The sequence below is a fragment of the Hibiscus syriacus genome, unplaced genomic scaffold, assembly GCF_006381635.1.
Source record: "Hibiscus syriacus cultivar Baekdansim isolate YM2019G1 unplaced genomic scaffold, ASM638163v2 tig00110160_pilon, whole genome shotgun sequence".
NCBI lineage: Eukaryota > Viridiplantae > Streptophyta > Magnoliopsida > Malvales > Malvaceae > Hibiscus > Hibiscus syriacus.
The window spans coordinates 3625308-3636549 of record NW_024062608.1 but is presented as its reverse complement, the minus strand read 5'-3'; the positions used below and the strand labels follow the sequence as shown (position 1 = coordinate 3636549).

The window sequence follows — 11242 nt, the reverse complement described above, 5'->3', positions numbered from 1 at the left end:
TACCGGAGGTACTTTTCCTATCTATTTTGTATCCTCCATAATCCGCATCAGAGAAGGCATGCAAGCTAAAGCTAGAGTATCTAGGATACCAAAGTCCTAAACTATGAGTGTCCTTAAGGTATCTAAAGATTCTTTTAACAGCTAGTAAATGAGATTCATTAGGATATGATTGAAATCTAGCACATAAGAAAACACTAAACATAATGTCTGGTATACTTGCGATTAGATAAAGCAAAGAGTCAATCATTGACCTATACATTTTAACATCCACACATTTACCTACTTCATCTTTGTCAAGCTTTATTGATGAGCTCATTGGAGTGGCATGAGGTTTCCCATTTTTCAATCCAAATTTCTTGAACATATCCTTGAAGTATTTTGCTTGATTGATGAATATGACATCTTTTCTTTTCTTGATTTGGAGTCCCAAGAAAAATGAGAGTTCCCCCATTATGCTCATCTGGAATTCACTCTGCATTTGCTTAGAAAATTCTTGGCAAAGAGCATTATTAGTAGAACCAAATATTATATCATCAACATAAATTGGTACTACTAATAAATCTTTTCCTTTTCTCTTTAAAAACAATGTAGTGTCAACATTCCCTTTTGAAAAATCTTTTTCGATTAAAAATTTTGACAATCTTTCATACCAAGCTCTAGGAGCTTATTTTAAACCATAAAGTTCTTTTGTCAATTTGAAAACATGATCTGGAAATTTTGAATCTTCAAAACCAGTAGGTTGTTCCAAATACACTTCTTCTTTTATAAAACCATTTAAAAATGCACTTTTAACATTTGATATAATTTAAATTCATTGAAACATGCAAATGTTAATAACATTCTAATTGCTTCCATCCTAGCTACGGGAGCGTATGTTTCATCATAGTCTATGCCCTCTTCTTGAGTGTAGCCTTGAGCAATAAGTCTAGTATTGTTCCTCACTATATTACCACTTTCATCAAGCTTATTCCTAAATACCCATCTAGTACCTACAGTAGATTTATTACTATGCCTTTCAACTAATGTCCATACTTTACTTCTCTCAAATTGATTTACCTCTTCTTGTGTAGCCATAATCCAATGTTCATCATTTAATTCTTCTTTAATATTTTTAGGCTCTATGCATGAGATAAATGCAACATAATTACATATATTTATAAGAGAAGACCGAGTTGTTACCCCTTTGGATTGATTACCTATAATTTCACCATCCTTGACATAGTTGTACTCTCTTAGGTAAGAGACTTCCCTTTCTTCAATGGTTAGATTCTCGAGAACATCATGAGTTTCCTCATCTTTCGTTTTTTCCTTTGATGATGGTTCTCCAACGTTATGTCTAACGTCATTTGTGTTTACAATACCCAAATCATCATTCACACAAGAATCCTTCCTCGGAAGGGGATTATCATCGAAAACAACATGTATAGACTCTTCTACCACTAAAGTTCTTTTATTAAATACCCGATAAGCTTTAGAATTTAAGGAATAACCCAGAAAAATTCCTTCATCACTTTTAGCATCAAATTTGCCAAGATTTTCTTTATCATTGTTTAAAACAAAACATTTACATCCAAAAGGATGAAAATAGCTAATGTTAGGCTTTTTATTTTTGAAAATTTCATATGGAGTTTTCTTTAAAATTGGCCTAATCATTACTCGATTTATAACATAACAAGCGGTATTTATGGCTTCCACCCAGAAATATTTTGACAAATTGTTTTCACAAAGAATGGTTCTAACCATTTCTTCTAAAGTTCGATTTTTCCTCCCAACAACTCCATCTTGTTGAGGGTTTCTAGGTCCTGAAAAATTATGGCTAATACCATTTGAATTACAAAAATTAGTAAATCCAAGATTTTCAAATTCAGTACCATGATCACTCCTAACATTAATTATGGAGTAACCTTTTTCATTTTGGATTACTTTGAAAACGTGATGAATTTTTCTAATGTTTTATCTTTAGTGCTTAAGAATAGAACCCAAGTATATCTAGAACAGTCATCTACCAAAACAAAGCAATATTGTTTTCCACCCAAGCTAACAGTCCTAATTGGCCCAAAAAAAATCTATATGGATCAATTGTAATACTCTACTAGTTGATACATAATTAATGGACTTAAAGGAAGCTTTTCCATGTTTTCCTTTAGCACAAGCATAACAGATTTTATCATTATCAAATTTTATCTTTGGCAACCCTCTAACTAAATCTCCTTAAATTAGTCGTTGTAAAACACTCATGCTAGTATGTCCTAGTCTCCTATGTCATAACAAACTATCATGCTCATCCTTAGCAACTAGGCATAAATTAGTCATATTAATATAATCTAAATGCACCATGTAAATGTTTCCTATTCTATAACCAATAAGCATAATCTGATTAGATGCAATGTCAATAACTTTACAACCATTAGTATCAAACAAGACACTGTATCCCTTATCGCATAATTGACTAATACTCAATATATTATGCTTTAATCCATTCACATATAAAACATTTTTAATTTGTATGGAAGAGGCATTACCTATAGTACCTATAACTTCAATGTGACCTTTTGAATTATCACTAAAAGTCACTTCTCCTCCTTTTTTGTCATTAAGCTCAATGAACTGGCTCTTGTCTTCGGTCATATATCTTGAGCATCCACTATCAAGGTACCATGAGATTGAACTTGTTTCTCGTGCCTTGTAGCAATGCTCTTTTCCCTACAAACATAGATTAATTTTTGATTTTTGATACCCAATTTCTTTTGGGTCCATATTCATTAGTCTCCAAAATCCTAGTCCCCTTGGGTATCCATTTGTATAGGATATCCTTATTTTTAGTAGTAATGAGTTCTTTAGGAACCCATATACTTCTAATGATTTTTCCAATAGAGGCTCTTCGGGGACCTCTATGATTGTAGTTTTAAAAACTTTTTCTAATAAAGTTGGATTTTGAATTTTCTCCATTTTCAAAACGTTTTGTTCCAACTTTATCAAAATAAGTTTTAAGATCATCAATTTTCTTTTGATGATCGTCATTTACTCTTGAAAGTAAGTTATGCAAATCAATATTTTTCTTTTCAAATTCATCTAATTTGATTTGTAATTCTTTGATCTTACTTTCAAGATCATTGTTGGTCTTGGATATGAGATTTTTTTCATTTTTTTAATTTTGAAATATCATTTTTTGTATTTTAAAAATAATTTCTCATAATCCGAAGCCAACTCAGTATATTCCTCTACTAACTCATCAAAAGAATAATCCTCAAAATTAGATGAGTTAGAGGTTACCTGAGAGTTTTGCCCGATAGCCATCAAGCACAAGTTTTCCACTTCTTGTTCCTCTTCATCGGAACCTTCTTCATCGCTCCATGTAGCCACATGAGCCTTGTGTTTATTCTTTGATTGACCATTTTTCTTTAATTGTGGGCAATCATATTTGACATGCCCGGGCTTTTTGTATTCTTAGCAAATGATAGGGTCTTTCTCATTCGGTTCATTTTTGAAGTCTTCATTTCGTTTGAATTTTCTTCCTCAATTGGGCCTCATTAACTTTCTGAACCGTTTGGCAAATAATGTCATTTCCTCGTCATCGTCATCTTCATCCAAATTACTCTAATCTCTTGTAGATTTGAGAGCAACCCCAACGTTCTTCTTCTTTTCCGTCTCTTTTTTTGGCTCGTTAATCTTCTCGAGGTCTACCTCATCTTGAAACATCATTTCATGAGTGATAAGTGAACCAATTAACTCTTCGAGAGTTAAAGACTTTAGGTTCTTAGCCTCGATGATTGTCGTCTTCTTTGATTGCCAAGATTTTGGAAGAGAGTAAACTAACTTCCTCACAAGCTTTTCATTTGTAATGATATCTCCATATGATTTGAGACCATTGACAATAGTGGAAAATCTATCCGTCATAGCTTTGATATCTTCATCCGGTTTCATCTTGAAATTTTATAGCTATGAGTTAGAAGACTAATTTTATATTATTTTACCTTATCTGTGCCTTCATGAGTGACTTTAAGTTTATCACATATCTCCTTGGTGGTTGTACAAGATGAAACTCTACCGTATTCATCTGGTTCAAGAGCACAAAAAATAATGTGGATAGCCTTTGAGTTGAGCTGGAACATTCTTGTCTCTGCTTCACTCCACAATCTTGAATGAGTGGAATGAATGAAGTATCCATCTTATATGATATTCCATGCTCCCATATTACTTGGTTGAATGAAGTACCTCATTATATTCTTCCAATAAGCATAATTAGCTCCATTGAAGAAAAGAGGCTTATTGATATGCATAGAATCAAGACTGAAGTCGGAGTTTGAAGTGGAGGCCATTGATGACTTGAATATCGATATAACTCTTCCCGAATCGACTCAAGAGGTGATTAAACCTTTAAATGAGTGAGTCTCTAATACCAATTGTTAAGTTAATTGATCGACGAATCGGCCAAGATGGGGTGAATTGGCAATAAAAATTTCGGTGGAAGTTTTGTAGAAAATTGAAAATAATTACACAGCGATTTAGAGTGGTTCGACTTTCTCAACCAAAGGCTACGTCCACTACCTTAGCTGTCAACATTAAGGATTTTCCACAAATTCATTAATTTTTCTTTCTTTTGAGGACAAATAGTAACCTTACAAATCCCTCAAGAATTATACCCCAAATTCTTAAAAATACTCTCTCCCAAAGAGAATAATACAAATTTTGCAAACTTACAGAAAAACCTCACAAGGCAAGATGTTTGCACAATTCTAGAACAAATAAAGAACACTAAAAAATAATACAATTGAGCACAATAAGTGTTCTTGAAAGCAAAAATGAATATTGAATGAAATAGGCTTGAAAATGCTCAAACTTGAGGTTTAATGCTTTCTGTTTGATTCTCTCTCAATTCTTGTTTATTGTTGTTGATCAATGGCTCCTAAGCTTGTTTAAATACTCCTTGGATCACTTTTGAACGTTGGGAATCACTAGCGGAGTCAATAGAGCCATTATTGTGTGAAAACAATTAATAAAACAATTGAGGAGCGTGGGTGGTATCGATACCCCTTAATAGGGTATCTGTACCAGTAGTGTAAAATCCAAATATTTTGACCGTTAAGTGACTACGGTATCGGTACCATCTGGGGGTACCAGTACCATCCAAGCATTCTGTTTTTCTTGGAGCCAAAATTGGCATAGGGGTATCAGTACCATCTGAGGAGGGTACCGGTACCATTCGGGTAATCTGGTTTTTCTTGAAGCCCTTCTATTTAAAAATTATTTTTTCTCGATTTAGGCTCGAAATACTTTGTAATATTTGTTTTAAAAATATGTTGAGATTAAAACATAATTTTACACTTTTCGACATTTGAAAAACGTGGAGTAATATTTTGATATTCGAATGGTTTAATCAAATATACATTTGAAAATGATTATAAAATCTTAAAATCCAATAAAATTTAATTTGTTATATCGAAGCATCAAAATGTTTTCAACAGAGGTACAGGTTTATGATATATCCTAACCCAGTCATATATGCTGTTGTTTCACTTAAAGAATATGATGATATTGGAACCATGATTGGATTACATGAGTCAACCAATATAACAGTTATTGAGTTATTTGTTGATCTGTGTAACATATGTGATGTTCCTGGGTTATCAAGAGATGTGGCTCAAAATTCATCTGAAATGGCTTTCAATAGAGAGTTTGAGGACCCGACATACAGGTTCCCAAATAGTTTTATGGCACTATTGAAAAGTGGAAATGAAGTCGGAGGGACATCTACAGCAGCAGAGTATGAGATGAGAAACATACACCATTCGGAATTGACAGTTAATACTGACGTTGAAAATCGATGGGGAGAAATTCATGATGATTCAAGCGAAGATGAAGAAACCAAAAAACCCGTTTTGGGAGACAATGATAATTTTTTCGGTGGAGGTTGGGCATTTATGAAGTTCTGACACCGTATGAAGCTACTCCTCACATATACGAGATAGATTATGATGTGATGAGGGCACCTGAATTCCCAGATATGCCATATTTACGTCCGTACCAAATGGCTGAATCATTCGATAATTCTGGTGAATTTTCAGTTGGGGTACAATTCAGAGGAAAAAATAAAGCTACGTTGGTGATTAAAGAGTATTGCATCAAATGCCATGTTGATGTCCATGTTGTAGAATCCAACCAGAAAACCCTATACGCGAAGTGTGTAAAATATTTCCCAGAGTGTAAGTGGAAAATCAGAGTGTCAAAAATTTAAAGGCACGATGCTGGGGTCATTACAAGGTACAATGGTCCTCACACATGTTTATGAAACTCCATCGAACAAGACCACCGACTATTAGACTCCGATGTAATATGCGAATACATGAAGGCGATGGTTGAAAAGGATCCAAGGATATCTTGTTCAGTGTTAGCTGCATCTATTCGAAGCCAATTTGGATATCAAGTAAAATATGGCAAGGTGTGGAATGCGAAGATGAAGGCAATGTAGTTGACGTATGGAGATTGGGATACATCATACAATGAGCTACCATATTTGCTACAATCAATGAAGCTATTTATCCTAGGAACCATAGTGAAGTCTCAAACCATGCCTGCATATGACGAAGAATGTCAACTTGTGCCAGGGAAGAAAATATTTCATAGACTCTTTTGGGCATTCAAGGCATGTATTGAAGGATTTCCATTTTGTAAACGTATGATCCAAGTAGATGGTACGTGGTTGTATGGTCAATATATGCATGTACTCTTGATAGCAGTTGTGCAAGATGGTGAGCGAAATATCTTCCCAATTGCATTCGCCATTGTTGAGGGAGAGACATCAGAGGCTTGGGATTTCTTTCTGACCAATCTACGTCAATATATCGTTCGTGAAGATGGAGTTTGCTTGATATCCGATAAAGGAACGGGTATTTTGGCGGCAATTGAATGACCAGGAAGTTGTTGGATACCGCCATATACATATCCGACATTTTGTATCCGTCATATTGGTAAGAATAGTATCGACCAGTTTCATAACTCACACATTCGAAGCAAGATAGTCAGCATGGATAAGTTTTATTTTCAATATTTGTGCATTTTTATGTGGTTTTTTAATTGTGGTCTAACACAATATATTATGAAATAGGATACGAACAACACCGACCAAATTTTGATAAGAAATTGGAGAATTTGAAGGTATTTTATGATGATCAGCGTGTTTGGAAGTGAGCTTCAAAAATATCGTGGGAAAATGGTCGCAAGCATACGATGAAGGTCGGCGATATGGACATATGACTACAAACCTTGCTGAGGCCATTAATTCAGTACTAAAAGGTACACGTAATCTCCTAACAGCGAGTGTGGTGAAAGAGACGTACTTTAGGTTGGCTAAGGTTTTGTCTGATAAAGGTAAGGAAATTGAGAGTCTCATAAATAGAAGTTAAACTTGGGCTCCTACAGAGGTGGAAGCAATGGAAGCAAATGAGCAATTGGCAACATCAATCGTTGTTCATAATTTCGACCGAGTTGGTCATACCTTTGTTATGTCGTGTATACGTCGTAACGTCGGATGAGAAGACCAAACATTTAGAGTTTATTTATAACACAAATGGTGTGATTGTGGTCATTTTCAGGCATGGAAATATCCATGTGCTCATGCAGTTGATGCATGTATGTATGTTGGTGTAAGCGCATACACTTATGTTGATGAATGCTTTCACCTACATAGGATATTAAATGTCTACTGTTATGCGTTCAGAAAGATCCCAAATGAATCATATTGGCCCAAAAAGGATCATGACGAATGGCTGCCAAATCAAATGCTTCGCAGAAGTCCAAAGGGTCGACCTGAGTCCACTCGTTTTCATACCAGTATGGATTTCCATGCTAGAGAGAGAGGTCAACCAAAGAGATGTGGATTATGTAAGGGTGAAGACCATTCAAAAAACAAATGTCCTAATTTACCAAGATATATGCATCCTCATTAGTAATCATATATATATATCTATATATTTATATAGTTGATTTTGTAATAATGAACATATTTTTGCAAGGAAATTTATGTAATTTTTGTTCTTAAATTATTAAATCTTTGAATTGAAGTTGAATTTATGTTTTATAACTAATAATTATTAAATCAAATTTATATTTTTTAATAATATTTAAGTTCATTTTTAATTGAATTATTTCATTCAACAATAACAACTTAACGATCAACTTAGCGAGGAACTTAGCTTTCTAGTCGTAGTTGAGCATTAAAGTCTCACATGCGACTTCAATTTCAAAACTGAGCAATCTTGATTTCAAAAATTACTTATCTTCACAAGTGTTGACTAGTCGAATTTATATTTATAAATAGTCGAATTTATTAATGATTTAGTAATGATTACTAATAATGATTTATTATTAATATTTAATGATTTGATAGTAATGATTAGTAATAATATTTATTACTAATATTTAATGATTTGATAGTAATGATTTAATAATGATTAGTAATAATGATATTATAATAATGATTTGATACTAATGATTTAATAATTATTACTAATAATTATGGAATAATAATATTTAATGATTTGATACTAATGATTTAGTAATAATTACTAATAATTATTTATTATTAATATTTAATGATTTGAAACTAATGATTTAATAATGATTACTAATAATTATTTAATAATGATTAAATATTTTAATATAATTTATTCAATTTAAATTGAATTTATAAATAGTTGAATTTATAACTAGTCGAATTTATATTTATAAATAGTCGAATTTATATTTTTTACATTTCACGTAGAGGCATGCATATTTAATATTATAATATTTATAAATATTTTTTATTTTAAGGTTAAAAAACTCATCACACATTCTAATATCAATGCAAGGACCTCATTTTTCACATTTCTCAATTGGATACACCATTTTACCAATTTACTTATTTGGTTATCAATTCATTTTTAACGTTATAATGTTATTGTTGAACATAATAGGTTATAGTACAAGTTTAACGTTATAATTTGAATTGAAAATGTTATATTATAATGATTTTAGGGTTTGCAATAGAAAAAATTATATAATTTTGTAACATTTTTGGTTGCAGTCGAAAATAGTTTTTAAGTTAAGGTTAAAAAACTCTAAATAAATAACTTATGTTTACAAAATAAATACTAGTCTAACTTAAATATTTAATTTGTAACAAATAACAAATGAGTTTACAATTGTTGTCGATGCTGGGGTGTTGTTGAATGATAATATCGAGGAGGACGTCTGATGCGTTGTGGCCGTTGCGGTTGCTCAGGAGTATGGTACACATCCTCCTCATTCATTGGGGGCATTTCAACTGGTGTTGTAAATAAATTCCAACCACTATGATCTGCCATTCCACCAGTTTGCTCTTTCATCCCACTTGCAAACGTTGACTGACAAATACTGGTATTTGACATCATAGATGTCATTTGGTCAAAGTCATATATCGACTCAAACATGGGAGAGTAGATGGGTGCCTCAGGCTGCGCAAACTCTGGTACGTATGCCAAGACATTAGAGTCATCAAATGTGTGATGCAACGATCCCGCATCGCCGAACGATTGTGGTGCGCTATTATCCGCATGAGTTATTTCTGCTTCAGGTTGTTGAGATGAACTCCTACTCCCACTCGGTAGACAGTATTCAACTTTACCAAATCTTTTCTTAAAGCTCAAAAACTATCACACCCCAATTGGCCGGGTTAGCTTTTTAATTGAATATAGGGTTTAAGGGATTCTAGAATTCATATGAATTCTCCATCTTTTGTCTGATGTGAACTCTATTATTGTATTCAATTATTATTTGTCAATGTGAACTTTATTTCCACCGATGCTTGGCCTGCAATTCAAAATCATTATCTTCAAAATTTTCCAATTCTGAAGGCTAAGTATTTGGATAAGGTTGATTTCAAAACCAAGAAGATCCATGATGTTCTTATGACACTTCTGCAACTCAAAACTTGCAGTTCTGTATTGCAGCGCCGACTCCACAAGTCTCAGTTTGTTCTGTGGCCAACAAGTCCACTCAACAAATGTCCTCTCTCTCAAGCACGTTCGTTCCCAGATCTGTGACTGCTACAAAGCCAAACTGGCTTCTTTTCTCTACTCCGATGATAATCTTATGCTCTGCCACAACTGTCATCAGAATTCATGTAACGCCAGTAACTGTTGTGGTTTATCTACGCACCCGTATTCTCCGGTTGAAGGCTTCCCAGGTCGTCATTCCGTGATTCAACTTGTTTCGCTCTTCGGTTTTGACTTGAAACTGAAAGATTTGATGGATTTAATTCATGGGTTTTCTTTGTACGAGAGAGAACTGACGAATATTAAAGATTTCATGCCCCCTGAAGAGAATTCTTGCGTTTCATCTGCTTTGCTTAGCTCTGTTAAGCTCGACCATGAGGTGTATAGGCAACTCGTCAAGATGGGGAAACGGGATTTGGTGAGAGTAAGCGATGATGGAGATGAAGAATACAAGTGGTGAGCAGGAGAATTTAGCCAGTTTTGAAGTTGAAAATGAGAATGAAAAAAAAGTGGAGAATAGCAAATCACGTGATTTTGGGGGTTTATTATTAAAGCGAAAAGGGGAAATTACAAGGTAAGCCATCCAAGTTGTTAAAAGCTCAACCTTGTCTCTTAGCTTTCATATTATTATGATTATGACATAATGGTTTTATTAAGATTGATTTAGTCCATAATTTTAGTAATTAAAAATTATATTAACTCCTAAAGTTTTTAGTTTTAATAATTGGGTCCCCAAATTATTAATTAGATCCTAATAAGTTATTTTATGGCGAGGAAATTACTAAAGTCGTATTTGTACGATAGATTATCCGTGTTCATTAGAAAAAGATTGGGAGCTAGAAATCAAGTTGGTGAGCTGGAATTCAAGAGTAATATTTTGGGTTTTTGACGTCTTGAGTCCGATTCCGAAGTCTGTTTTGCCAAATTCGAACCTGGTAAGCTGTTTTTCACTGATTTATCACCTGATTCGATCCATATTTTGGATTTAAGCTTCAATTTTTGATGAAATTTCTATTTTTATGTATTTGAGGAATTATTGGAAGTTAAATTAATGATTGAGGGCGTTCGAATGGATTTTTTATGGTCGATCAGTATGACACGGAAATCGAGGTAATATATTACTACCTTTTCATGCTTTATGGAACGTGTTGGTAATGATAAATGAATGAATGAATATGTTTGCTCTCATTTGGGTATTTAATTAATTCATACACTCGATATGGATGCGG

General features: G+C 33.4%; 1 protein-coding gene across 1 annotated transcript; it reads left to right on the top strand.

Moving 5' to 3' along the window:
• Positions 1-9412: 9412 nt before the first annotated feature.
• On the top strand, positions 9413-10473 carry LOC120216533 (zinc finger protein CONSTANS-LIKE 9-like). Its single transcript, XM_039213922.1, has 3 exons — positions 9413-9487; positions 9593-9629; positions 9956-10473. Exons 1-3 carry the CDS (start codon positions 9413-9415, stop codon positions 10471-10473), a joined length of 630 nt encoding a protein of 209 aa, XP_039069853.1.
• The last annotated feature ends 769 nt before the right edge of the window (positions 10474-11242 follow it).

Coding starts and splice junctions, on each gene's coding strand:
- LOC120216533 (XM_039213922.1), top strand. CDS start 9,413: ATGTCATTTGGTCAAAGTCATATATCGACTCAAACATGGGAGAGTAGA. Junction 9,488..9,592: donor CTCAGGCTGCGCAAACTCTG/GTACGTATGCCA, acceptor TTTCTGCTTCAG/GTTGTTGAGATGAACTCCTA. Junction 9,630..9,955: donor CTACTCCCACTCGGTAGACA/GTATTCAACTTT, acceptor CAAAACTTGCAG/TTCTGTATTGCAGCGCCGAC.